The sequence below is a fragment of the Ictalurus punctatus genome, chromosome 15 (genome assembly GCF_001660625.3).
Source record: "Ictalurus punctatus breed USDA103 chromosome 15, Coco_2.0, whole genome shotgun sequence".
NCBI classification, from domain to species: Eukaryota; Metazoa; Chordata; class Actinopteri; order Siluriformes; family Ictaluridae; genus Ictalurus; species Ictalurus punctatus.
Window position 1 is genome coordinate 8,130,001 of NC_030430.2, and position 26,840 is coordinate 8,156,840.

At 43.4% G+C, this 26,840-nt stretch overlaps 2 protein-coding genes and 1 long non-coding RNA gene across 9 annotated transcripts in view; 1 reads left to right on the forward strand and 2 right to left on the reverse strand.

The window, feature by feature from the left end:
- LOC108276006 (uncharacterized) overlaps window positions 1–947 on the forward strand; it is a 2,161-nt gene extending 1,214 nt beyond the window's left edge. Inside the window, exon 3 of the long non-coding RNA XR_001814814.3 lies at window positions 454–947. This is a non-coding gene — a long non-coding RNA (uncharacterized LOC108276006). The remainder of the gene's footprint in view (window positions 1–453) is intronic.
- A 261-nt stretch (window positions 948–1,208) lies between these two features.
- LOC108276005 (cytochrome P450 2B4) lies at window positions 1,209–6,053 on the reverse strand. Its single transcript, XM_017487249.3, has 9 exons — window positions 5,743–6,053; window positions 4,378–4,537; window positions 3,735–3,887; window positions 3,448–3,608; window positions 3,080–3,253; window positions 2,820–2,961; window positions 2,481–2,668; window positions 1,743–1,884; window positions 1,209–1,536 (listed from the first exon to the last, which is right to left on the reverse strand). Exons 1-9 carry the CDS (start codon window positions 5,935–5,937, stop codon window positions 1,295–1,297), a joined length of 1,557 nt encoding a protein of 518 aa, XP_017342738.1. The 5' UTR covers window positions 5,938–6,053; the 3' UTR covers window positions 1,209–1,294.
- A 2,642-nt stretch (window positions 6,054–8,695) lies between these two features.
- tut4 (terminal uridylyl transferase 4) lies at window positions 8,696–25,933 on the reverse strand. 7 transcript variants are annotated; one of them, XM_017487243.3, is made up of 31 exons: window positions 25,770–25,933; window positions 22,887–23,378; window positions 22,667–22,795; window positions 21,791–21,927; window positions 20,948–21,064; window positions 20,221–20,398; window positions 20,039–20,127; window positions 19,902–19,953; window positions 18,344–18,413; window positions 18,116–18,242; window positions 17,897–18,016; window positions 17,270–17,458; window positions 16,923–17,097; window positions 16,211–16,719; window positions 15,812–15,962; window positions 15,438–15,524; window positions 15,099–15,202; window positions 14,620–14,677; window positions 14,379–14,482; window positions 14,152–14,241; window positions 13,959–14,072; window positions 13,796–13,873; window positions 13,469–13,646; window positions 12,802–12,849; window positions 12,555–12,637; window positions 12,292–12,416; window positions 12,060–12,214; window positions 11,825–11,928; window positions 11,201–11,672; window positions 10,150–10,302; window positions 8,696–9,379 (listed from the first exon to the last, which is right to left on the reverse strand). In XM_017487243.3, the coding sequence occupies exons 2-31, from the start codon at window positions 23,260–23,262 to the stop codon at window positions 9,300–9,302; spliced, it is 4,452 nt and encodes a 1,483-aa protein (XP_017342732.1). In that variant the 5' UTR covers window positions 23,263–23,378; window positions 25,770–25,933; the 3' UTR covers window positions 8,696–9,299. The 7 variants fall into 7 exon arrangements, with proteins under 7 accessions (XP_017342732.1, XP_017342733.1, XP_017342735.1 ...); XM_017487244.3 differs by lacking the exon at window positions 25,770–25,933 and adding an exon at window positions 24,670–24,867 and having other exon boundaries at window positions 22,667–22,792; XM_017487246.3 differs by lacking the exon at window positions 25,770–25,933 and adding an exon at window positions 24,670–24,867 and having other exon boundaries at window positions 20,948–21,061.
- Window positions 25,934–26,840: the final 907 nt, after the last annotated feature.

The window sequence follows — 26,840 nt, forward strand, 5'->3', positions numbered from 1 at the left end:
ACAATGTAAGAAAAACTAATAATTCAGAGTGAATAATCATTTCCAGTCAGAGTGAATAAAGAATCACTCTTAATGAATCAGAATGAATGAAACTATCACTCCTAAGAATGAGAATGAATGAGTGAATGACTTCTAATGAATCTGAATGAAGGAATCACTGCTAATGTATCAGCACAAATGAAATTACGATTCCTAATGGATCAGAATGACTGAAAGAATAAATCTTAATGAATCGAAATGAGTCCAAGAATGACTCATAATGATTTAGAATGAATAAAGAAACACTTCTAATGAATCAGAATGAAACAAATCTCTCCTAATGAATCAAAATGAATCAAAGAATCACTACTAATGAATCAATATGAATGAAAGAATCACTCCTAATGAATGAGAATGAATGAAAGAATCACTCCTAATGAATCTAAATCTGGATCCTCTGACCTTTACCTGTAGCTCCGCCTCCAAATCCTAGATTGCAGCAGCTAACTAAGTCCCTGACAGAACTTTTGATGCAGCAGCCAGATGGTATCAGTCTGAACGAAGCTCGCAGGTCCTGTCCTCTTCTCTCCGACCCCGAACTGCTGAAAGATCATCCGTCCGTCCGGCACCTGCTCCTCTCCATGCCAGCGGTCGTGTTTCTGGAAGGGTTTGGTGTTCAAGCACGCCTCTTTCCTCCTCCCAAAAATAGCTGATGGAAGATCTAACCCTGTTTACGTTAAATATTTTGCATCAAACCAATCTTTTTAAGTCTTTCTCTTGAATTCTTCATTCTTTCTCTTTAGTTTTTCTTACTTTGAATGTAAAAAAATATAATGAATGAAGGCACATACAACAGTTTCATTATCGCATGTTGTTGCCATATGGCAACAATTACATTTTACCATTTAACAGAATACTCAAAATATAAAAACTTGTATAATGGCAAAAATAAATCTTAACTTATCTCAGATATCGTTTCAGGGTTTTTTTTTCCTTTAAGTAATTTTGCCTAAATATTGAAAAACGTATAATGTTTTGAGAGCGCTCTGATGATGACCTTCACCATGCCATGTGATTGCAGAAACGGAAGTAGAAACATGGCTTTTTTTTTTGTAATGTCAAAGTTAAAGCCCCCTTTTCAGTTACATAGGAACATAGTAGGAAGAAATCTTGAGAAACTGCATGGAGTGCAACGTGTGGAAGAGTAAAGACAATGCTGCAGCAGTAGATCCAGGTGAGATATTTTAGAATTTATGTCAGTAAAATCACTTTGATTTACAAATATTAATCAAGATATAAAAGCAGTTGCGGTGTTTCACATCTGATTGTTACGTAATGAAGATAATCCGGGTGTTACGGGTGAACTCGGCACCGAACCCTCCCTACTACGGCAAATCATATTGAAGGGGTGGGCCATCCTGACCACACCCAGTTCGCCATCCATATCGATGGGCGGGGCATCATGTGGCCAGGAGAACCGCAGCTTCTGCAGGAGAGACGTGAAGAAGATGAAGAGCTCCGTCCTCGCGAGGGACTCGCCGAGACACACCCTCGGACCTACAGCACACGCACACATTTTACACATATACACACATTATAAATTCATGGTACACCAAGCATAAAATCAAATGTCGTCATTTTTAGCTCATCCCTGCATCTGCTTCCCATTGTTTAACAAATCCTTCCTGATACTAAAATCTACACACCCTCTCCATCTCTCTCATTTTCCACGAATCTGATTTACAACAACCATCGTGTCTCACCCAGAGAAAAAGCCAGGAAGTACTCATTTTTGCAGAACTGGCCGTTCTCGTCCAGGAAGTTCTCGGGGTTGAACGTATCCGGGTGTTTCCAGTGCTCCTTATCCAGCATTATCGCCATTAAATTGGCAGAAATCTCAGTTTCCTGCCGCACAAACAGAAAAAAATTCATTATAGCACGGCTCTGTAGAATTCTTGATGATGATTGGTCAGAAGGAGTTGATGAATCTTCTAGAACAGCAACTCTGACAGTAGTGCAGCTCCAAATTGCAGGTTTATATTAACACTATACGCTATTGTTTCCATAGTAACAGTAAGTAAATTATGGAAGGAGTCTCCAGCCTCGACGCGTTGTGACACTCAGAGGTACAGCTGTAACTTTAAGTTTTACGACGTCTTCAGGACAGCTGAGTTTATGCTTGGCCTCAAGCTGTGTTTTTGACATTTTTTTACGACTGTTTTTTTGCAGCCGCTGTAAAGTAAGTGAGAACAGGAACTAACCGGTTTTTCGTGGACGTTCCGGTAACATTAAATAGAACTACAATATAAACAGATGAAAAAGTATGACGTGTCCGTCTTTAATAAACGATATCAAATCCATCCCATGAAAATGAAACGTAGCTAAACTCGACCAATGACAGATGCAGTGAGCGGATTTTTCTAGAAGTAAATGACATAATAAAGTTGTGGGAAATCAGCGATAACTCAAATCTGGTGAGGACGATCCTCTCCAGGTCGTACCTTGGGGATGGTATATCCTCGTAGCTGCGTCGTCTCCGTGGTTTGGTGAATTACGCCGAGGGGAACGATGTTCCCAAAGCGCTGGATCTCGTGTACAGTGGCGTGTGTGTACGGCAGGCTCACGCGGTCGTCCATGCTGGGAGCGCGATCGTAACCAAGCACACGGATGATCTCCTCATGACAGCGCTCTGATTACGCAACACACAACACCGATCACATTCAGACTCGTTCGATCCTTACCGAATTATTCAGTGTGCTTGGATTTTGAAAAGCAGCAACGTTTTAACATGAAGCATCACAAAGATTTCACCAGCGCTATGCAGCTGTCTGTTACAGTACCTTGTATTTCTGGATGGTTCATCATGAAAATCAGACCCCATCTGAGAGTGGTGGACGTGGTCTCAGTTCCCGCAAGGAAAAGATCGGCGGTAGACATCAGCAGGTTCTCCTCGTGAAACGTCGAATCTTCGTTCGTCTCTTGCTGCTCAAGACAGGAAGTGATGTTATTCCGTCACACAGAAGAAAGCTTCCACGTGCAGCTCAGTCGAGTCTAAAAGCCCACAGTGGAGTCCACCAAGAAGTAAGTCTGAGCTTCTTACCTTGCTTATCTCCACCAGGTAGGCGTCGATGAAGTCACGCAGGTTCTCCGTGTCCAGAGTCGACCTGTGCTCCTCCATCGCTTCTCTTATGAACTCTACCAAAGCCCTGGCATTCCGACGGATCTTCTGGTGCGGACCAGGGAGGTATTTTATAAAAGGGAGTAAGTTGAAGATCTACAGAAAAAACGAAATAATAATAAATGTAAGAATTAAAATGATTCTACAGTACAAAAATGGCATTTCTGATGATCTTCGGCCCTGACTTCTTCGTATATAAGAAGCAATGTAAAAGAAGGAGGATTTGGGGCATGTGATGTCACAGTCCAGAGCTCAGTGATAATGAACTCATTAATACTCATTAGCATTACCAATCCCACAGGCGAGCCAGAGAGACGAATGTTTTCGTTCAGGATTTCCAGGAGCTTAGCGAAGCGCTTGTTGTCGTAGTCGAAGCGATCTCCGAAGACGATGGAGCAGATGATGTTGGACACGGCGTTCATTATGGGGTGCATGGGGTTAAAAGCTTTCCCTTGAGGGGGGTAAAAAAAAAAAGGGGGATGGATTTGATGTGGAAGAAAACATAACTGGGACACTTACTGTTAAGTATACAGCCCTTTCAGTGAACTCCGATTAGGACCTTGTCTACGTGACTGACCTTCATGTTTGAGCATCTCTGTAATAAGACATTGTGCTTCCTCTGCCACGCGTTCCTCCGCCGTTTTCTTCCCCAGACCGAAGTTGCGTAGCGTGTGGAGAGCAAAACGCCGCTGCTGCTTCCACATGTGGCCGTACGTGACAGCTAAGATACCTGAGACAGATGGAAGGGATTATTATTATTATTATTATTATTATTATTATTATTATTATTATATGTGTGTGTATGTTATATGTGTGAGTCGAGGATTACTGTAAACACATCACATTTGGAAATAAAAGTATTGCGTAAAAAATAGACACGAGAAATGAATCGTGTTGAAAAAGAGATGTCAGTAAAATGAACGTGAAAATAAACCCGTGTAAAAGTCTACAGTTTCTACACAATATAACCTGAGGTTCACCTGAAAACATACGGCGCATTTAAATCCTGTGCTCAATCAAAAATGCTAAAAATGCTAACGTTACGTTACACGATTAAGTCCCTAAAGCTGTAATTATGCTACTTACTCTATGGAGTTTTTATGATAAGCCTGGCTACCACATATTCGTTATTTATAGCACTACTGTTATAAAGTTATGAAGACAAAACGAAACATAAACCTGCTACAGCACTAAAAATACATGAGTAAACAAACACTGACCGTAGCCATTGGTGATCCAGTGTATTAAAGGCATGTACGGCCTCCCGGAGAACACGGTACCCTTCTGGACCAGTGCCTCCTTCACCACCTCGATGTTATTCAGCACGATCATCGGCCTCCTGCCGATGTACACCGAGCACAGGTCACCGTACTGCACCGTCTGCACAGGCAGAGTCGCGTTAACCACGATTTCACGTCGGATTTAACGTCGCTCTGCGATGTGTTCAAAGTACTTTTTAGAACCAAAACATATTGGATTCATTTGTATATGGCTTCATGCATCCCTCAAATCTGAGCAGTTTCCCAGAACCTGCTGATTAAGAGCAAGAGAATGCTACCACCAAATGCTTATATATATATATATATATATATATATATATATATATATATATATATATATATATATATATATATATATATATATATATATATAAGATTTCAGAATCTTTTGATACGACAGTAAAAGGTCTCCCGTGTAGATCAGGTGGTGTTTGTGTGTGTGTGTGTGTGTGGGGAACAAATGCAAATGATATAAAATATATAAAACGGTGTAGTCTAAATGGTATTTCCTAAACTTGTGTGATAGTTCTGATGTCCAAACATGACTCATCATGAAATATGGATTAGACTGGTACCAGACATACCCTGAATAATATCTTTTGTTAAGCATATTTTAGATGACCAGGTTTAGCTCGCCTTGTCTCTCTGACCCACATTCCTGATCACTTTAACCTTAATCGAAGTTAATCTGCCACACTACAGAAGCAAATGCAGACCGATACTGTTCCTGAACTTTGGCCCGGACTTGGTCCTCGTGACGCTGTTTGTTTAGGAGTGTTCTCTAGCAGGTGCATTTAAACTGTTTTGCACGCAGACTGTGATGTTAGACTCCATTCAGCTCATTATGTCACTTCTGATGGTAACTAATTTAACGATTTCGCACGGGGGTGTGTGTGTGAATATTTCTGCGTTTACCCATTGTATAGTTATTTTATTTTATTTTATTTTATGCAATTAAACCATTTCACACACTATACATCTCTCCGAATTAAACTTCAGAATGATTTTGTGTCAGTTCATGAATTAAAATCCGAGTCAAGTCCATTTCAGTTCCACTGGAAAAAGTGAAACGGTTCAAGGGGTTGAATACTTATGCAACACACTGTACATGCAGATTTTACAGCAAGCATAAAGATCTCTAAATAAGGACATCCAGAAGTAAACTCCTGGCAGAGCACACCACTGTTACGCAACCCTGTCTCTGTACAACACACAAGAGATACGCAGAAAAGCACAGAAACACATGCAAGAACACACACACACACACACACACACACACACACACACACACACACGGTTTCTGACCGATCTAGTAGCGTTCAATGGGTCCTTCATGAACTGGAGTATGTTCCCCACGAACGGAAGTGGTGTGGGTCCAGGAGGATTACGGCTCTTGGAGGAACTCAACCTGAAGATCTCCAGCAGAACCAGAGAGACGAGGCAGAGTAACAAGGCCAGGCCTGCAGAACCCAGGTCCAAATATCTCAGTACAGACTGCATGCTGAGAGAGTGCGGAATGACCACACAGTTCTGTTATATATATATGGGAAAAACAGGAACAGGAAGGGAGAGAGACAGCGCAATGCAGGAATATTGTAACGGCATGTCACGCCCTCACGTTTCACCCTTTACCTCTGTACACATAACAGAGCTGAAATGAGCTGGGCGTAATTGGACTGCATTCCTCTTTGTGTGTGTGTGTGTGTGTGAGAGAGAGAGAGAGAGAGAGAGAGAGAGAGAGAGAGAGAGTAGGGGAGAGAAAAGGAGTGTGGGCGAAGAGGGGGGGGGGGGTTGAAATTGAGGAACAGAGAGAGAAAAGTTTCAACCATCTACTTATTCATCTTTACAAACACTTACATGCAGTTACTGCAGTAAAAAGTTCAAAGTGTCCCAAATTGTTGTATCTTTCTCAGCTTCAAAATGTCCTGCTTTTCTTCCATAGACAGCCCTCTGATCTTCATGTTGATTTATCCTTTTTAAACCAACATTTTTTGGTCCTTGGACCAAACTTAGACATCCAGCGATATTAAATGTTTAAACATTCAATACGACAGGACACACCCGTCAGTCACATGTTCCGATAGTTTTGATCAGGTAAAAAAAAAAAAAAGGTGGGTGGGTTTAAACAAAAAAGTGCCATGTTCTAAGCTGTTTAACATGTGTAGTAAATATGCAAATCTCAGGAAACGAGGGCTGAAATTCTGATCGGTCGTATCTCGTCTTCATCCAAATGAACATGTCATTTCCTACAGCACTGACAGATCTGATTAGATAACGTGTGATTCTTTGTTTCATTAATTCATGCACACGATGCATCAAACGTGCCCTCGTTCTAATACACTATCGTTTCTATAGCAACCACTTCTTGGCAGGGACTGTTAAGTGTTCTGTAAGCGGAATGTGTATGGAAGGAGTCTCCAGTGTCAGAGATAAGGCTGTAGCATTACGTTGGATTCGCCGACACTGAATTACACAGGAAGTTTAGTACGTAGCCACCGTGTTGCTATTCTCTGGGAAGAATTTTAGAAAATAATCAGTTCACCCAACATACAGCGAAAGTTAACATTCGCAGTGTTGACATTGCGAGAGCCACTTTTATTATAATTGGTATGTGACCCCAGAGTAGAATATCGCATGCGCTGGGGATTGTTTGACCTTGAGCTCAGATGTTGCGAGCAATTTGCATTCGTTTTTCTCAAAACGAGCTCAAAACATTCTGTTTGCCGAAGTAACAATCACTTCAAATAACATACGCATCGTTCAAGAAGGGAAATACATCACCGACACATTCTCTGCAGTGAAATAAGTGTTTAAAATACACTATATGATATGGCCACGGGCTGTGCATGCGTGTAGATGAATTAAAGAACCGTTGTGTACACGCAAGGAATCATGAGATTTCCTGTGTGAATTCTTCTATGCAGCTGTTGTGAAAGGACTTCTTCTTTTTTTTTTTTTTTTTAAAGAAAAGACATTTAAACCCCTATATTAACCAGATTATGATTGAGCCAGGTCTGAAATTTGATATGAACCCATCACTTTTTAGTGGGAAAGAAAGAAAAAAAGAACCAGCAAAAGAGAAATAATAGATTGCTTTGAGATTTCATCAGACATCTGCTGTTTCTGTACAATATGCGTCATGTGACTGACAGGTGTTTCTTGTTGCCCCGGTGTGTCCTGTTAGAGCGACTGTTTAAACAATGAAGAGCTCTGAATGTCTGCTCATGCTCTGAGGCCTGGGTTTCACCTGTGAAGACTGCGATAAAAAGGTTAAACCAACATGAAGACCAGTGAGCTGTCTATGGGAGAAAAGCAAGTCATGTTTAAGCTGGGGAAGGAAAAGAGAGAGAGATAGAGTGAGAGAGAGAGGTTTACACTATCTGCTTATTTATCTTTATAAACCAATATAATGCAATAAAGAGTCAAAAGTGTATGATGCAACATCATGTCACGCACTCGCATTTCAGTCTTGTTGAGTCATGATGTAATGGCAGAGGTGAACAGTGTGTGATGTAGCGGAGATGGAACACGGCTGGACTCTGTTTACATCTCCTCTAATGTTTTATTCCTCTTATAACAACAATACCTTTTTTATTTATTAAGAATGATGTACTGTACTACATATCCCTTTATAGTTACATTTAATGTCCATGAAACTACTTTTAAGCTAATAATACTGAAGCGGGAGGGGCGGGAAAAAAATAGCAATATATTTAGCAAAATGATATGCGATCGCAACCTATACAGGTTATTTGCATAAGTATTCACCCCTTAAATGAGTTCAACCAATCATCGTCAGCGGTCTCATTATTACTTGGGATGTAAAGCTCAGGGTTTCCACGTGATACATGTTCATTTTATTTTCACGCTAACGATCAGCGGAGTAAACCTCAGGCTTCACGTGATACCGGTTCGATTTCGATTCTCATGGCTTTGACGTTACAGCTACAATATCATGAACAATGAAATAAAAGTGGAGGACCATTTTAAACCAATCAGAATTATGGAAATATCGCTCGCTCCTTTTTTAAAAATAATGAATCAATTTATAATCGTTGATCGCAATCGTCCGATCGTTACAGCCCTAGTAATTACCACTCATTTTTGGCTCGACAAATTTTAAACTCGAAACCTGAGTAATTTATCTCACCAGTCACTTTAACGTGATCAAAAAGGTGTGTTTAATTTTATACCCAACAGTCCGTTATAAAAAGCACGCTCTGAGGAAAACACAATAAAGAACCACAACGCCAGCACGTTGGTTTGCTTTTTCTTTATTTGATTTTTTTTACCCTTGCTCTTTTTTCATGATTTTTTTAATACTCTTTTTTTTGTGTATCTTTTCTTCATTTACTGAGATTGAGGAAAGAGATCCTTTTTTTTCCCTTTTTTTTTTTTTTTTTTTTTTTTTTTAAGCTTTTGGCACTACATAGTTATCTTATGGAGCGGTTATGCTGATTTTTCATAAAACAACAAAATTCCTATCCAAAGCCTTTGTGTCCTTTATGCAAGCAAAAATATGAATACACCAATAAAAATAAACAGGATTAACTTTAAATCCGTACTTTACACAACAAATAAAAATGCTTTTTCTTTTCTGCTTCTTTTTTTTTGGAACCCCTTTAAAAATAGGGGTATTAAAATATTTGACATTTCATATCACAAATCAATGTGATGAGACAAAAAAATTAATGTAAAAACTGTACAAAAAAAAAAAGAAGATAAAATCCATTTTAAAAAGTCTTGTGACAAAATGCCAACTTAGACGTTTCTTAATTGTTTGTTGTTTTTTTTAATCTCTTCACTGTCATTCGATAAGGACCTCGGGCGTTGGTTTGGAACGAAAAGAACGTCTCCGCTCGTTATTTCTTCTGCTGGATGTAGCTGAGGTTGACGGGACGGCCGGACTGCAGCAGAGGGAAGTGCTGATTGGTCACTGCACCTGTGGACAAAATCAAAACCCCTGTTAAACTCTCATTTGTAAGTCGCTTTGGATAAAAGCGTCTGCTAAATGAATAAATGTAAATGTAAATACAACACCTCGGTTACGGACCATTGCCTACATGAAGATACTGAATAATAATTAAACCTTGCATACTTTTGAGGCCGAGAGTTTACACGGCCCTCGGCTAAAGATATTCGAACGCAGCTCGGCATGTTTCCCGTGTTAAGCCTGTTAGGGTGTTCACTTTAATTCCCATTAGTCATTTCGAAATGATCAAAGAGGCAGATTGATCTCAGTTTTATTCACTCGATCAGATTTTCAGCAGGTCAAACTGCACAAGCTTCTCATAATACAATGAGTTTTTTCCCCCGTTCCTCCTGACAGAACCGGTGTAATTTAGTCAGGCTCAGATCGCTGTTTTGTAATGGCCGCTCCAGAACGTTCATTCAGCCGTTTTTTGGATCGAATTTGGAGCTCAGGTTTGTTGTCGTTTGCGTCGGTATTCCAAGATCTAATCCTCCTCCTTCGTTTTCTGAAGTGCTTGAGTCCCTTTTCCACCGCAACACGATGCTGCCACCACCGTGCTTCAGAATGTTTGGACACGGCTTGGTTTTATTTACAGAAAAAGGACCACAAAAGTGCAGTTTCCTCGTGTCGTCTCGGGAGGTGTTCCTCACCATAGAGGAATTTTACATTACGATGCTTACAGAGGAGACGCAAGATTAGACACCCGAGATTAGCGTTGTTTCCGTGCATCGCTCACGTACCCTGGGAGATGAAGGGCTTGTTGGACTGCTGCATGTACGCCTGTGGCATGCGGAAACCCCAGGAGGAAGAGACGGATATGGGACTGGCGCTGCTGTTGCCCAGTGAGCGAGACACCTGACCTACAGAACCAAACGGAGCCTGGAAACCTGCTTCTGAGAGAAAAACAGAATAAATACATTAATTAAAACAATCAAATCTGGTACCCCGTCGGTCTAATCGATGTAGGAGAGAAGAAAAAAAGCTGATTAAAAGCAGCATCAGACTGAATATATATCAAACGTGTAGAAATGAAAAGAAATAATATTCTCAACCAACACGCCAGCATTACAGGGTTTGTTCAGCATTCCTAATCTGAAAACCATATCTGATTCGTTATTGTGTCTATAGCAACAGCTCCTTCACAGAGACCTGTATGGTTTAAGGGATTTTTTTGTTTTGTTTTTTTAAATCATCTAATTGTTGCTGTGGTGACGTTTTCTGTATTTATGGAAGGAGTCTCCAGTGTCAGTCAGAGGTAAAGCACTAAGTAAGTAACTAAGTTGTCCGACTTCTAATCTTCAGGACGGCGTTTTCTCAGTAATGTTTATTTTTAGAGAAATTTTTAAAAACAAACAAACAAACAAGCAAAAAAAACACGAGTGAACGAATAACTATAAACGGATAAAAAGTACGACAGGTCCTTCTCTAATAATAATTTTTTAAAGAATTTAATTGTGAATTGAAGCAGTATAAAAAAAACCCGCTCAGGGACGTGCCGTTATAAGGAAATAATCAGCGTCAGGGTGGTAACAGTAACTCCGCCCCCTTACACCACACCCTCGTTGAGAATTTTCCTGTAACAGCACGATTCTCTGTACAAACCCTGCGCTTAAAACCCATGTGAAAGAGTGTGATGAGTGAAGAGAAGTGCTCGCCTGACTAATCACATCACATCATACCTGTGAGACTTACCTGAGCTCAATACAGCACATCCACACATCCACACACACACACACACACACACACACACACACGCAGTGCTCACCCCCGTGTTTGTGAGAGTGTGTGTACCTGACTTCCCCACCGTGCCGTTAGCCACCAGTGCCCCGGGGTTGTTCAGATGGTGATTGTGCCAGTGTGGCCCCCCGTCCCGCCCCGCCGGCTGGGCGAAGATGATGCTGGGGTCATTGAGGTTAACGGGGGCGGGGTTTGATGTGTGCCCCGCCCCTCCATTCCCCTGCCCCTTCCTCATATTGTACTTTACCCCCGGGGAGGGCGGATGGGAGGACCAGGTGCCCGGTGAGAGCATGCCCATGTACTGAGAGGGGGTGAAACCAAAGAGAGGCAGATGAACCTGCTGCTGCTGCTGAGGAGGAGTGGCAGGAAGAGGGAGAGAGGGATGATGGGGGGATTTGGACAGAGCGGACGAGGAGGACGAGGAGCCTGGCGAAGGCTTGGCACTCTGAGACGACTGAGGAGAGACGGAAGGCTGGATGAATGTAGATGGCTGGGGCGAGTATGGAGGAGTCTGACGCGTGTCTGACTGGAGGGACAAAAATAAATGCGTTTACCAATCACGCCTTACATATTAATAACACACGGCCAGGGTAATAAATACGATACCAAAGAGAGATATAGAGAGAGAGAGAGAGAGAGAGAGGAAAGACAGACAGACAGATAGTTATTGGTTCTTACACATTCTGATGGCTGCCTGGTCCGGCCAGGTCGATCCTGGGATGTACCACTCTGAGGAATGGGGATGGCCTGAGAGCTCACCATGGAACGGATCATCTGAGGAACTGGGGGGGTTCGACACACATGGGTTAGTTTATCTGAAGGTTTGAGACAAACTATGAGCTCTACTGAGCATATAAACACACACGTGTGTGTGTGTGTGTGTGTGTGTGTGTGTGTGTGTGTGTGTGTGTACCCTGTGTAGGAGCTCCTCTCTGTCGGAGGTGTCTGTAATCAGGACATTCTCTCCGGACATGTCCTAAGTATCCGCACTGGAAACAGCGTCTCTCCCTCGGCTCTCTGTCATCCTCACGCATCTCCTCATCCTTATCACTCTCCTTCTTCTTCATCCTGCGTGTGCACACACACACGTGCTTAGCTGCATGCTGAATACAAAGACAGACAGACAGACAGACAGACAGACAGACCTGTCTGACCTGCGCCTCTTCGGGCAGTCCTTCATGTAATGTCCGATTTTGCCACAGATCCGACAGCAGCGGTCATTCGGAGCGAGCTCCCCATCCGTCAGCACCTTCGAGTCGAAGAAGTAATCCTGACATGTGCGCACACACACACACAGTTTGGTGAAATGCTAGAACTTTTCAATTTATTTCAAAGTATTTTTGTTCTTATTTAGAAATAATAAAATAAAGAGTGTAAGAGGTGCTCTCTCCGTGTGTGTGTGTCTCACCGCTTCCATCCCCAGCATTGGATAAAATGGCGTTCCGAACAACTTCCTGCCATTAATGAATGCCTTCATGATGAAATTCGTCACTGAGAGAGGGGGAGAGAGATGGGGGGGGGGGGGGGGGGGGGGGTAGAGACATGGAGTTAAACTTTGTTGTGGTGTGTTCGGTGACTGAAGTTTACTTCTAAAAAGTGGCTAGTTCTAACCCAGTTCAGCAGGGTGTGCTGTGTGTGCGTGTGTGTCCTCTTACTTTTCCGTGACACTCCAGCACCGAGATTGTGATTCAAGTCGAAGGGATCTGTTTAAAAAGAAAAAAAGAGAAGTTGAAAGTGTAAACCCAACAATCCTTTCATTCCCTCATCACTTAGCAAACAACTTCAATCTAATCATCTGGTCATAATTTATGTTTTCGGTTCTCTGGGCTGCTCGTTGCTCTCGGTTTCTTGGAGAATGTTCTGAAGTTCTTCTGAGTCTTGGTTAGTGAACGACGTAGAAATAGTTATTTTGTTAAATAAAACCTGCACAGCAGTGAGGAGAGGGAGGAGCGAGAGGAGAGAGAGGGGAGAGCGAGGAACGAGAGGGGAAAGAGGGGAGAGTGAGGAACGAGAGGAGAAAGAGGGGAGAGCGGGGAAAGCGAGAGGAGCGAGGGGAGAGCGAGGAGCCAGGGGAGAGCCAGGGGAGAGCAAGGAGTCAGGGGAGAGCCAGGGGAGAGTGAGGAGCGAGGGGAAAGCTAGGAGCCAGGGGAGAGCCAGGGGAGAGCGAGGAGTGAGAGGAGAGCGAGGAGTCGGAGAGAGCAAAGAGCCAGGGGAGAGCCAGGGGAGAGAGAGGAGTGAGAGGAGAGCGAGGGGAGAGCGAGGAGCGAGCCAGGGGAGAGCGAGGAGCCAGGGGAGAGCGAGAACATAGGTCGAGGCTTGTACCTTCGATGGCGATGCACTTGGAGGTCCACTGTTTCTCGAATGTGGTGAGGCGTTTCCGCTGCCGGATGGAGATCACGTGCTCTTTAAAGTCGAACTCCTCGGTGTAGAAGCGCAGTAGGCCAAGCCACAGCTCCCCTACCGTCTCGTGGTTCTGCTGAAACTCGGGCCAACGCCGCCGCTGAGGAACACACACAGAGTTTTAGCTGCAGGATGTCTATTCAGAACGCGCCCACACCTACACAGATATTTCCGACACCATAATTTATTCGTGTGGACGGACAGCGATTGTGGAATGTGGGCGGAGTTATTTTTGAAAGCGTCGCTCACCAGCTCGTCCAGGTCTTCGAAAAAGAACGCGTTCCAGCCGTCCACCATCCTCTGAGGAACGGAGCTCCCGTCGTAGATCTGCACCACACGTACAGTTCACCTTTAGATCACCTCCTGATCATCACTCCACTGTGTGTGTGTGTGTGTGTGTGTGTGTGTGTACCTCCTGTAGGACGGGGATGACGGGAGGCTGTCTCTGCTGCAGGAAGTACAGCACCATGAGGATGTAGGCGTAAGATGAGAGACTACCCCTCGAAGCATCGCCGATGTCACACCTCTGCAACACACACACACGCACGTTAAAACTTTACGCTAGTAAACACCACACACACACTCACACAGTTTTCTCCTGTTACCTTCGCAAACACTTTTATGGTATAGCCCAAATACTGCACACGTGGGTCCAGGGCTGCGTACGTGGCCAACATACGTGTGTTGTGCTGAGCCTGGAGACAGACAAACAGGAAATGAGCCACATCCCAATCCCGAACCCTGTTCCCTACATTAGTGCCCTTCAGCGTAGGGAATATGGAGTAGGGTGCAGTGACCGTGACCGAGGCAGACGAGGACTACGTGAGCTCACCAGTGTGTTGTAGAGGCTGATGTCTCCTTCCAGACTGCTCAACTTGTGTTCGAACTTGACGATAGGCACTTTGGCGGTCGTTATAGGCAAGATGTTCCTCAGACCTGAGCACACGCACACACAAAATGAGACAGCATTCACACTGAATAGAGCAGGTTACTGGAAATAAGGAGCTAAAAGGCAACAATCCAAGCATTTCAACACAACAAATATAAACATCTGCTGCTGCTGCTTCTCTTACCTGTGTGTTTCTTCAGCACCTTGGCTAACGCCTCGATGATCTCTTTACAGTTCAGTTTCTGATGAGAGAATAATAGTGTGTGTGTGTGTGGGAGAGAGAGAGAGGGAGAGAAACAGATACACGGTTAATCTGCTTAATGAGACCAATAGCATCTGAATGAATAAACATCGTGTTTGTATAAATAATAGAGAGGACACAGTAACTGGTGCAAGTCTCCATACTGAAAGCTGCGACACTGTGACGACACTTAGCAGTGTGTTAGCTAGTATCGGCTAACTAGCCTAGCTCGTCAAAGGGCGGCTTGGCATAGGGTTACGCGTAAAAAGGGTTACCCCTACGCCAAGCCGGCTTTTTATGTGTAACCCTACGCCAAGGGTTACGCGTAAAAAGCCGGCTTGGCGTAGGGTTACGCGTAAAAAGCCGGCTTGGCGTACGCTTGGCGTATGGTTACGTGTAAAACGGCGTCTGTGGTTCTGTACCTCTGCTGTGTCGTGACCCTCCAACGTCATACAGATGTCCAGGTCACTGTCCCGGAAACCGAAACCGTTCTTGGAGGAACCAAACAGACACAGCTGGGCTGTATCTGTACACACACACACACACACACACACACACACACACACACACACACACACACACTTTACACCTTCAAGCCCATAAATCACATCTCAATCATCGCCATTATACAATATTAAACTCATCACGTGTTCATCTGATATAGGAGCATGGCATAGAATATTCCAGAATCAAGGCTCCAGAGCATCATGTGGAAAAGTTCAGAAGAGAAGAGTGTGGTGTGTATGTGTGTGCATGTGTACCATTATACTCTTTCCGAATGAAGCGCTCCAGACCGGCTAGAATCTGTTCCCTCTTGTACTGCTCTCCTGAAGTTGGCGACAGCTCATCTACTCACACACACACACACACACACACACACACACACACACACACACACACACAAAAAGGTTGAGCCAAAGGTCCAAGGGGTGGAGAGAACCTGGTGTGTTTCAGGCTGTAGTGTGTGTTGTGGGTTAGAGTTCGGGGGTTCGGCTCCAACTGCTCTACTCCCACCCCTGATTCTGTAGTGAGGACTATCTCATATTTAAAGGATCCATTTAATTCCCCAGAGTCTAAATCTTAACGTGATTATCTTGCTGTTGTTCTGTTGCTGTAGCGACGTGTAGCTGCTCACCGTAGCAGCGCCTGCACAGGTTGTCGAGGATTTCTCTGAAGCGCTCCGTCATGGGAGGCAGAGGAGTCAGCTCCATCTTCTTAAAGTCTTCAGGACAGTCGTCTTTCAGATGGCCGTCTCGCTTACAGATACTGCACACCACCGTCGGGGGCTGGACACACACACACACACACACGGGATCATGTCGGAACTTTATTCCGCTCTTTATTACGTCGTTTCTACATTATTAAACCCTAGGCTTGAATTTGTCTGAGAAGTCGGAAGAACGCTGTTTCTAGGGAGTTGTGGGGAAGAAAATGACGACCTAACGATGACGTAATTAGACACGGTGTAGCGTCAGATATCTGTGGTATAAAAAACTTTAAACGCTGTTATTCGGGAAAGAATTATTCCTGGTACCTTTCCACCAGTGAAGATCATCCTGTCGAACATATAGTGCAGGTCCTCCGGGGCGATGCTCTCCCGTTCCGGAGCTTTCCGTCCACCTTCATCCTGCTCCTCATTGTCGCTGTCGGGGAACAGGCCATTGTGAGAGGACGGGGTCGGGGAAGAGGGGTGACGGATGCCGTCTTCGTCCTCGTCCTCGACAAGGAGCCTGGCTAAGCCTCTGCTCACACGCTGCTCTTCATCTCCAGCTTCGTCTTCGTCTTCCTCTTCTTCATCCGCATCGTCGTCGTCGGTGCTGTTCACGCCGTCCTCCTCTTCCTCTCCTCTCTTAGTTTCGACGGCGCACGTTCTGGCCGGCCGGGTCACACGTGGTCGCAGCGCATCTCGTTCGGGGGGGTGTCCGTTACGGCTCTGAGGGCAGGCGAAGTATCGGTAGGCGGTGCGGAATCGCTCCTGGATGTACTCGAACACCATCTGACTGTTCAGACTCCGCGCTACATTCCTCTTCAGGGCAAACGGGTCTGAAGAACAAGACGACATGATCGAGTCAAGTCGCGATGGTTAGCACGAAGCAAGCTGCTTGTCAGTTATGGGTGTGGCCTGTCGAGAAACACTCACAGCCAAAATAACATGGACGATGCAAAATGATTCGCATGTTTGCATGATGTTAGCTACGTTAGCCAGAAACTAAACATGCGTGAGTGTGTGTGTGTATGTGTCTCACCCTCAATGGCGAGGCGGCGGCGTGGCCAGTTCTTCACGTCTCGGGGCAGCAGCTCCTTCAACCGGATGCTAATGATGTAATCCTCCAGAGCGAACTCCAGCGTGTAGAAACGTAGCAGCTCCAACCACAGCTGGCCGAGAGAGACGTTCTCAGTGTTCTCCAGCACCAGATGGGTCTGTGAGGGCGCACGCGAACACACACACTTACATATATACACACACATGGCAGCATCTATCCATCCTTGAGTAGTGAATTAGGAGGTAAAGGAGAGACACAGATATAAAAAAGGTTCAAATTCCACATTTGAGTAGAGAAGCAATTTGTGTGTGTCTGTGTGTGTCTCTCACCTTGCCCTTCTGGTTCTCGTTCTTTTTCTCGGCCGATTTTTGGCCGTCATGTTTTTGGGTTTCGTTTTTGCTCTTGTCTCCGCGCCCCTCGTTAGCGCTGCCCGGTCTGTGCTCCCATCCCACAAAGTGCCCCAACTGAATGGCGGTCAGGTGATACTCGTCCACACGCTTCACGTCGAACCCTTCGATCTGCTCGCACACGCACAGTCAAAACACAGAATCTGCACATCAACCGCAGCCGTGATTAAACAAAGGTCAGAGGTGCTAACACTGCTAGCAAGAAAACACTAACAGGCAGAGAGCTAGCATAAAAGCTGCACGTTAGCTGTAAACATTAGCAGTAAGGCTATCTATAAAGCTGTGTGTAAACCTGGAGGTTAGCTGTAAAGGTTTGTGTAAAGTTGCGTGTTCGCTGTAAAGCTGCATGTAAAGTTGTAGGTTATATGTAAAGCGGTGTGTAAACCTATAGATTAGACGGAAAGCTGTGTGTAAGGTTGTACATTAGATGTGAAGCCTTTTCTAAAGCTGTACAATAGGTGTAAAGCTGTAAATGAGCTGTACTTCTAAAGCTGTACAATAGGTGTAAAGCTGTAAATAAAGGTTAACGTGTGTGTATGTGTTACATACCCAGTAGCCGAGATACACAGGTAGAATGGGCTGCTTCCTTTGCTGCAGGAAAAAGATGACCATCAGCGAGAAGGAGTAGGATGGAATCCCGCCCTCAGCCTGGCAGTCCACATGACACAGCTGTGCGCACACATACGCACACAGTATTATTAATGTTTAAAGATGTTTACTGAAAGATGTGTGACAGGTGTGAGTGTGTGTGTATGAGAGTGTGTGAACCTTGGCCCAGTAGCGGAACGCCAGCACCAGAGGAACCAGGCGAGGCTCCAGCTTGGCCAGTGCTGCCAGGTGATTGGTGGTGAGGCACGCGACATCATTTCCTGCGCTCACTTTACACAGTAAACCACTGCGCAGTGACAGAGACACAACAAAAAACAGCCCCTCAGTAAAGCTCTTGATGGATTTAATGAGCGAAGAGCTCAGAGTAACTAAAGAACCTTCACTGACCAGGACACATCACGGCAGAAGATGACGGGAACTTTAGCATGGAAGTCCGACTCCACATCTGAGAATTCATCTGGACCCAAAAGAAAAAAAAAAGAAAAGGAAAAAAAAAAAAACACTTCCACTTCAGTCCTTTTACAAAGACAATATGAGGTGTATGTAAAGGTATGTGTATAGCTGTAGATTAGGTGTAAAGATGTGTAAAGCTATTGGTTAGGTGAAAAGGTGTGTGTAAAGCTGTTGGTTAGGTGTAAAGGTGTGTAAAGCTGTTGGTTAGGTGTAAAGGTGTGTGCAAAGGTGTAGATTAGGTGTAAAGGTTTGTACAAAGCTGTAGAATAGGTGTAAAGGTGTGTGTAAAGCTGTTGGTTAGGTGTAAAGATGTGTAAAGCTGTTGGTTAGGTGTAAAGGTGTGTGTAAAGCTGTTGGTTAGGTGTAAAGATGTGTAAAGCTGTTGGTTAGGTGTAAAGGTGTGTGCAAAGCTGTAGGTTAGGTGTAAAGGTGTGTGCAAAGCTGTAGAATAGGTGTAAAGGTGTGTGTAAAGCTGTTGGTTAGGTGTAAAGATGTGTAAAGCTGTTGGTTAGGTGTAAAGGTGTGTGCAAAGCTGTAGGTTAGGTGTAAAGGTGTGTGTAAAGCTGTTGGTTAGGTGTAAAGATGTGTAAAGCTATTGGTTAGGTGTAAAGGTGTGTGCAAAGCTCTAAGTTAGGTGTAAAGGTGTGTGCAAAGCTGTAGGTTAGGTGTAAAGGTGTGTGTAAAGCTGTAGGTTAGGTGTAAAGGTGTGTGTAAAGCTGTAGGTTAGGTGTAAAGGTGTGTGTAAAGCTGTAGGTTAGGTGTAAAGGTGTGTGTAAAGCTGTAGGTTAGGTGTAAAGGTGTGTGTAAAGCTGTAGGTTAGGTGTAAAGGTGTGTGTAAAGCTGTAGGTTAGGTGTAAAGATGTGTAAAGCTATTGGTTAGGTGTAAAGGTGTGTGCAAAGCTCTAAGTTAGGTGTAAAGGTGTGTGCAAAGCTGTAGGTTAGGTGTAAAGGTGTGTGTAAAGCTGTAGGTTAGGTGTAAAGGTGTGTGTAAAGCTGTAGGTTAGGTGTAAAGGTGTGTGTAAAGCTGTAGGTTAGGTGTAAAGGTGTGTGTAAAGCTGTAGGTTAGGTGTAAAGGTGTGTGTAAAGCTGTAGGTTAGGTGTAAAGGTGTGTGTAAAGCTGTTGGTTAGGTGTAAAGATGTGTAAAGCTGTTGGTTAGGTGTAAAGGTGTGTGCAAAGCTGTAGGTTAGGTGTAAAGGTGTGTGCAAAGCTGTAGGTTAGGTGTAAAGGTGTGTGTAAAGCTGTAGGTTAGGTGTAAAGGTGTGTGTAAAGCTGTAGGTTAGGTGTAAAGGTGTGTGTAAAGCTGTAGGTTAGGTGTAAAGGTGTGTGTAAAGCTGTAGGTTAGGTGTAAAGGTGTGTGTAAAGCTGTAGGTTAGGTGTAAAGGTGTGTGCAAAGCTGTAGGTTAGGTGTAAAGGTGTGTGCAAAGCTGTAGGTTAGGTGTAAAGGTGTGTGCAAAGCTGTAGGTTAGGTGTAAAGGTGTGTGTGATGCTAACCACTCTTCTTCAGGATGTCCAGCACTTGGATAAGGACATCAGGTTGTGTCATCTGAAACACAGAAAGCGTGAACAAGAATAAAAATCAGGCAAAAACCACCAACAACACGAGGACAGGAGACAATTTGGGCACTTACACTGGAAGGATAGAGTACGTCGATGTTGATGTCACTGGACTTGAAGGCGAATCGCGTGAGACAGGAACCGTAGAGACGCAGAGAACATGCTGAGACACAGAGACAACACAGTAACTACACAATAGTCCAGGTGAGTGTGTGTACGTGTGGGTGTGTGTCTGTGTGCGCGGGTGTACACACACCAGGTAGGTGTCTCTGGATGATCAGCTCCATGCTCCGCAGCACAGTGTCTCTCTGCTGGAACTCCTGCTCGGAGATGCCATGCTCCTGCGCCGCCTCCATCACGGCCGAGTTCAGTGCTCGCAGGTGAGCTGGAGATGGAGGGGGTAACGAACGCAGCTCGTTCTCCTCCTGCTTCTCCTACACACACATTAAAAGCTGTGAATACTACTGTATAATATATAACGTTAAATTTCATGTAATCTAATACTGCCTGTTATCTGCTCCGTCCACTTTTTAGATTGACAGGCTGCAAGGGGTAAAGCTTTTATGGGGGGTGGGACATGGAACATTCTAGACATTGAGAAGGTTGGGCGACACTCAGGAAACAGCTGTAATCGGTTTAGCTGAGAGAAAAAATACTTGGATTCAGCTAAAAAAAGATTTAGATTTGAGTCACAAAAAAGATTCTAATTCGACTGATGAAAAAGATTCAGTTGATAACCAAAAAGATTCACTTGATAAGGATTTTGATTCAGTTGATGAAAAAGAGATTCAGTTAATAATAAAAAAGATTCAGATTCAGTTAATAATAAAAAAAGATTCAGATTCAGTTGATGGAAAAAGATTCCTTTATTCCTCGAGGAATTTCACCTCAGATTTTGTGAGTCAATTTTTAAACAACCCTGTGGTAACTTTTTCAGTAATTCTTTTTCAATCAGTGCGTGCGTGCGTGTGTGTGTGTGTTACCATGATGTTCTTCTTGTGCCGTTTCTCTTTGATGTGTTTGTGAGCACCCTGGATGTTGTCCACGTGAACCGAGCAGAGTTTGCATAGATACTGGAAATTTGGGTAATCTGGGGACTGCTGTAGAAATCACACGCCCGCCCACACGTGCACACACACACACACACACACACACACACACACATTTAAAAAGAGTGCCCAGACATGCAAACGTAAGGCCATTAACAGCTCATTAACTCTCAGTGCTCTAGGCGCTGCCTCGTCACGTCTGCAGACAGAATACCCATAATGCACTGCTTGAAAACGGCATGAGGTGTATGCAGGGACCAGGGTGTGATTTGAGACACGCCCACTTTGTGATGTGTGAAATAGCTAGCGCTAGCAGTCTAGAAAATGTATAAAGCACTGAAAATGCAGTTTGATCACATTAACAAATGTACAGCTTTCTGTTTATTCCCAATTCCCAAGCCTGTTTACTTTTCATTTGTTTGTCTATTTACTTATCCGTGTGGTTGGTTAGTTACTTTATTTATAAAATATTTTTTAGTGATTGTTTGTTTTAGGATGACACACAAGAGCATCAAGGCCAATTTTTTCATTGCCATTCCATGAATAATTATAATATATTACAGGATCTGAGGGCAGCATCGTTAGCACATCATATTGTGATATTTCCGGCGTGGAGGGTCACATGACCTTTTTCAACTCGGGTCATTGGTTCAGATAACGTTCCAAGGATATCATCCTTTGAATTAAAACAAAACAACAGTTTCCCCAAAAGGAAAATGGGGGGATTCAATCAATTCTAACTGACTGGCGTGTGTGTCGAGGCGGTGACGCTCTCACCTTGGTCAGTCTGTGGATGTAGTCTCTCTGCAGTCTCTCCTCGGCCTGTTTCAGTCCCAGCTGCTGATCGGAGGTCAGGTTCGTCTCGTCTGCGCCATCTGGAGCGCTCTCCGCCGGCCGTCTTGCCGACACCTCGCCTGATGCAGACAGACACAAGCTTTCAGATCACCATTAGCACCCAATTAAACCACATCACCGAAGAAGGACACCAAAAAAAAAACTAAGCAAACAAACAAAAAAAACCCCAATTAGGTGGTGTTGTGTGATGCAATTTACACTAGTTTAGTACCAGTAAGTCAGGGAAGTACCGACAGTTCCATGTGTTTATAGGTTTCTATGGAACTGTTACGGATTTCCAGGGTGCAGTGATCTTTATCAGCAAGTCGGAATATATTTTAATGAAAAATAAAAAAAAATCATGAAACTGTTCATAAACACATTTGATCACGTCGGACATGTTCCACACTAACGGCTGTGCTTGCAGGAAGTTACAAGGGATCGTCTTTGCGGCGCTCGCTTCCTCTTGTACCTATGCATCGTATCAGTGAGGTTAACTCGCTAGTTCGCCAACACGCCTAATATATACTGCTTTCACAATCCTACGCATCCTATCAGTGAGGTTAGCTCGCTAGTTCGCCAACACGCCTAATATATACTGCTTTCACAATCCTACACAGCGCAGATCAAACCTACGGTCTTGCTAAAGCTGGATTATCTAGTTCATGTTCTTAGCGAGGCGTTTCCTCAGCTAACCTTGTTCAGCTAACTCGAGTTTATGGCGTCTGTTTGCGCGGCGCCTTGGCTTCCAGAACACATCATGTGATGAACATGCTAAGAAAAAACAAACAAACCAAACAACAACAAAGTTTTAATCACCAAGAGACCCGTCCACCTTCGGTTTGTCTCTGTAGTATAAACGTTCAGAGTTTCTGCGAGACCTGTTTGATGGCGGCAGGCTGGAGCGCCGCTTAGCGCCGGGACACGACCCTGAGCCAGAAGAATCTTCTAGAAAATGTTAGTTTGGTAGTTTAGTGACACACACACACACACACACACACACACAAGGGCATGCTCTCTCTTTCTCTCTCTTGCTCACCTGCATGTCTGTCCCTCAGTGCAGGTCTGGGGGTTTTATTCGGAGTGGTGTTCTCCTCCTTGGTGCTGAGAGGCGTGAGGTTTCCACTCCTGACCCCCTGCTGAGTCGGATTCCTCGCCTTGCCTCTCTCCCCCGAGCTTGTTCTCCCTGTCAGCCTGCGTGCTTTGCTTCTGCCTGACTCCTGAGGACTTCCTGCTCTCCCTTTGCCCCCGGCGTACCCACCCTGGCCCTCCTCCTTCACTCTGGACGCTGCCGTGTTTTTACTGCGATTCGGCGTCTTGGCATTCTCACGCTCCTTCTGCGCTCTGGATGAGGCCTTGCTCCCGCCCGTGCGAGACGGCTTTCCGGACTTCAATGGGCTTTTGGTCTCATCCATAGTGCTGATGCTGAGGGGTCTGTGTGTGCGTGTTTGTGTATAACTAAAAAAAATAATAATGAAAAATTTTTTTTAAATAAAAGCACAGAGGCTCCTCAGGACGATTGCGTCCGAACCTGGAGAAAGACAGAAAGGTTTAATTATGTATTTATTTATTTTAAATGAAAATGTAAAATTCTAGATCATAAATCATACATCTTACTAACTTTAAAGGAAAGATTTTTAACTATTCAGAGTCACGTTAGGCTGCGGTCGAATTGTGGGCGTGGCATATCCTGCATCTTAACTCGGCACGACTAGACATTTAGTCAAATGTTACAATTTCCCGTAATGAGAGCAAAATAGTGGAATTTACTCACAGTTATTTGCTTTGTCACTTTTTGGACCAATTATTAGGATTAAGTAAATTTTTTTATGTTAAAAACTTGTTAAAGACAAGAAATAAAAGTGTCGCGTAAAAAGATCGTCTCAAAATCCGTCACAAAGGAAAACGGAGCTGTCAAGGTCAGAGGCTGAGAGATATGATCATATTATAACTATATCATGATCATTTACGACACGATACACATAATTTGTGTATCCATTAAATAAATATTTTTCTTACTATAGTAAGTTAGTGCCCTACAGAATACATTTTTGTTCATATTGTGCAAAAAAGAAAAAGTTTATATATATAAGTTTATTTTTAATATCCCCTGGCATAAACAACACGTTTACATAAATTCACTGTGAGTACGGAAGTCATTTGCATAATACGCGCGTACGTCACAGCGACCAGCCAATAAGAACACGCTGAACATTTACATCCCATCTGGGGAACGCTGGCAACGAGTGTACATGATATACACACACATATATCATTTACATGCACAATTTCCGCCAAATAATGTCCAGGAAATTGATCGAATATGAATCGGAGTGTAATACAGTGGAGAGAAAAAAAAGACGATAAAAAAGTTTATCATGATTAAAAATATGATTAAAATAAAAAGGTCATTTCAGGTGGGCCCGGATCAAAACAAACTAAAGTCAAGCTCTAGTATACACACTAGTGCACAAAAAAATAAACTCAATACATCCGAGCTCCTTAATGTGTGTTATTATTAATGCTTTTAACATCAAGCAGTCGTGTTTACGTTACAACTATTAATTTATCAGATCAATGCGGAACATCAATGCTAAACTAGCTAGATTGCTAAAACAAGGTGAAGTTTTACAGCTCTGCCATTTCGATATATTATTTATTTAAAGAATTGTGGCTCTAAAACATGATAAGGATGATAATATTTATCTTTATATGCTCCAAGCTGTGATTTCCGCTGAGTTTTTCTGCAGAACCCGGAGCTGGGCTTTTCTCTGCTAACCCGCTAGCTCACGAACTGCTACCTTTTCAAGTTTAACACTCACCAAAACTCAGAAATCCGAAATAAATTAGCAGCACGCACTCCGTGCGAGCATAATGGACTTATTTTACGATTTGTTTGTTTGCTTTTTAGTAGAACTTCCTTTTAATCGGTGTTTAAACGCGGCCCATTTCTCCGCTTGTGTTTTTGTTTTGCTCATTCAAGGCCCCGGACGCCATGTTAACTTCTCGCCGAGGTGCATTGTGGGTAACACTGGCAGCGTTGACGAGCGCGTAGGTCGTGTCTCGAATCACCTCGCGTTCACTATGTAGTGCACACTGTTTTTTTTAAACCAAGTCCCAAATCTAGTACACAGTTATTAAAACAACAACAACAACAACAACGACAAAAACATTTCAAATCGATAGATAATACCCAAATTATGATTACATACAAATTCTGCATAGTAAAATTACACGTTAACATTTTGTACACTATTTAGACTCCCTACATAGTGCGGAACAGACGATTTGGACTTATTCAGACGTTATTATGGAAGTGCTATAACGAGACGTCGCAATTAATCGTGTAATTTAATCAAGATTTTCTTTTTACTAACTTACAGTTTCATTAATTGTCTAGCATTGTGTATCGTTTTCTTTTTTGCCCCTTGTATTAAATCACTAATTCCCTATTCACATGTGTGTGTATGTATGTATATGCATATATATGCATATATATGCATATATATATATATATATATATATATATATATATATATATATATATATATATATATATATATATAGTGAGGGGAATTATTAATTTTTATTTTGTAATAATTTTGTTCTTGTTCTGTTCATATTCATCAGAGGATAACGCTTGAGAAGGCCATGTCATGTCACTAAGATCATTACAGAATGTTTATCTGCTATACAGAGACACAAACATGTTCTGTTCAAGGTTCGACTGCACATCTAAGACCCTAAAACAAAGCCTGTTCGAACTTCCTCAAACTGCTTCTTATCGGGACACAATTATGTCATGCCCTGCTTTTCATATATATAGTAGTGGTTTAGTACAACGGCTTTAGAGCTCTCTCATTATTCTATCCTGCTTTCTTCTATCCTGTATTAACCATCGTTCTGTAATAAACCTTTTTACCTTCAGGGGACGAGTCTGCAAGTGTTGTCTAGTTTCCACGACAATTTTGCATCTCCTGGCTGGGCTGCGCGAGTCTTAACATCTTTTCTGGACAACAAGCAAACCGGAGGATGCCCATGGAAAAGTTTCACGCTGAATTCCATGTTGACACTTAGGCAGTTTGCCCTTTATTATGCAGGGCGAAAGACCAATGCAGCCTTACCACTGACTGGTAGGAATCATCAAGAATTTAGAATTAGAATTAGAAATTTATAAAGTCATTGTGTATTGCTGTCTGTGTGGAAGGTAGGGATGTCACGAGAACTGATACTTAGGTACCAAGTCGGTACCAACATTGTTAAAACGTGACGGTACTTGTTTTTCAGCAGTACCGTTGGTAGCGATTCGAATGAAAGTACAGAGGTTGCAATTCTACCGGAACTGAAGGGGGCAGCAAATACGCAGAAGAAGAACGCCTACAATCACACGGGAAAAATTACAGAAGATTAGTTTAGCTTAACAAGTTTAGCTCCGCCCCGACTCATTGAGAGGAAAGATAGTATCGGTTCCCGGTGTGCAACCGATACTATCGTTCTTTTCAAACAAAGCGAGGAAACATCTGGAATTTGGCAAAGTACCTGAAAGACAGGTCCTATATTATGTTTGTTTGAGGCAGCTGCATTGTTGCCGTGAAACCAGCTAACGTTATGCTCCATGTAATGTTTGCAATAGACAGTTATTTGTTAACGACGCTAACGCACTGCAATGTTATAAACTACCTCCGAATGGGCCACCATGCATCGCCATTCAGCCCTTGTCCTGTCAGCAAAATGTAGCCTAATGTCACTAATAATTATTCAAATGTTAATGGTTTTAATAAATATTTTTGGGCAGCCACTATATCAGTGAATTTAAACTAATGCTTGCATTCAGAGTATGGGGGGGGGGTCTGTGCTCGCACATGCGTTTAGGAGTGCACCTTAGCACTTGTTATTAGTCATTGTCAGATAGTGTTTGATAACTAAAATATCTCTCTCACTCGCTCACTCTTTCTTTTTGCCAGTATGAGCCAGAGGAGGATGTCCTCCAGGA

Coding starts and splice junctions, on each gene's coding strand:
- LOC108276005 (XM_017487249.3), bottom strand. CDS start 5,937: ATGCAGTCTGTACTGAGATATTTGGACCTGGGTTCTGCAGGCCTGGCC. Junction 3,609..3,734: donor AGAGATGCTCAAACATGAAG/GTCAGTCACGTA, acceptor ACCCCCCTCAAG/GGAAAGCTTTTAACCCCATG. Junction 1,537..1,742: donor CTTCCTGGCTTTTTCTCTGG/GTGAGACACGAT, acceptor CGTGTGCTGTAG/GTCCGAGGGTGTGTCTCGGC.
- tut4 (XM_017487243.3), bottom strand. CDS start 23,262: ATGGATGAGACCAAAAGCCCATTGAAGTCCGGAAAGCCGTCTCGCACG. Junction 17,459..17,896: donor CTGTGTATCTCGGCTACTGG/GTATGTAACACA, acceptor GTGTGCGAGCAG/ATCGAAGGGTTCGACGTGAA. Junction 15,525..15,811: donor CCTGTGCAGGCGCTGCTACG/GTGAGCAGCTAC, acceptor GTGTGTGAGTAG/ATGAGCTGTCGCCAACTTCA.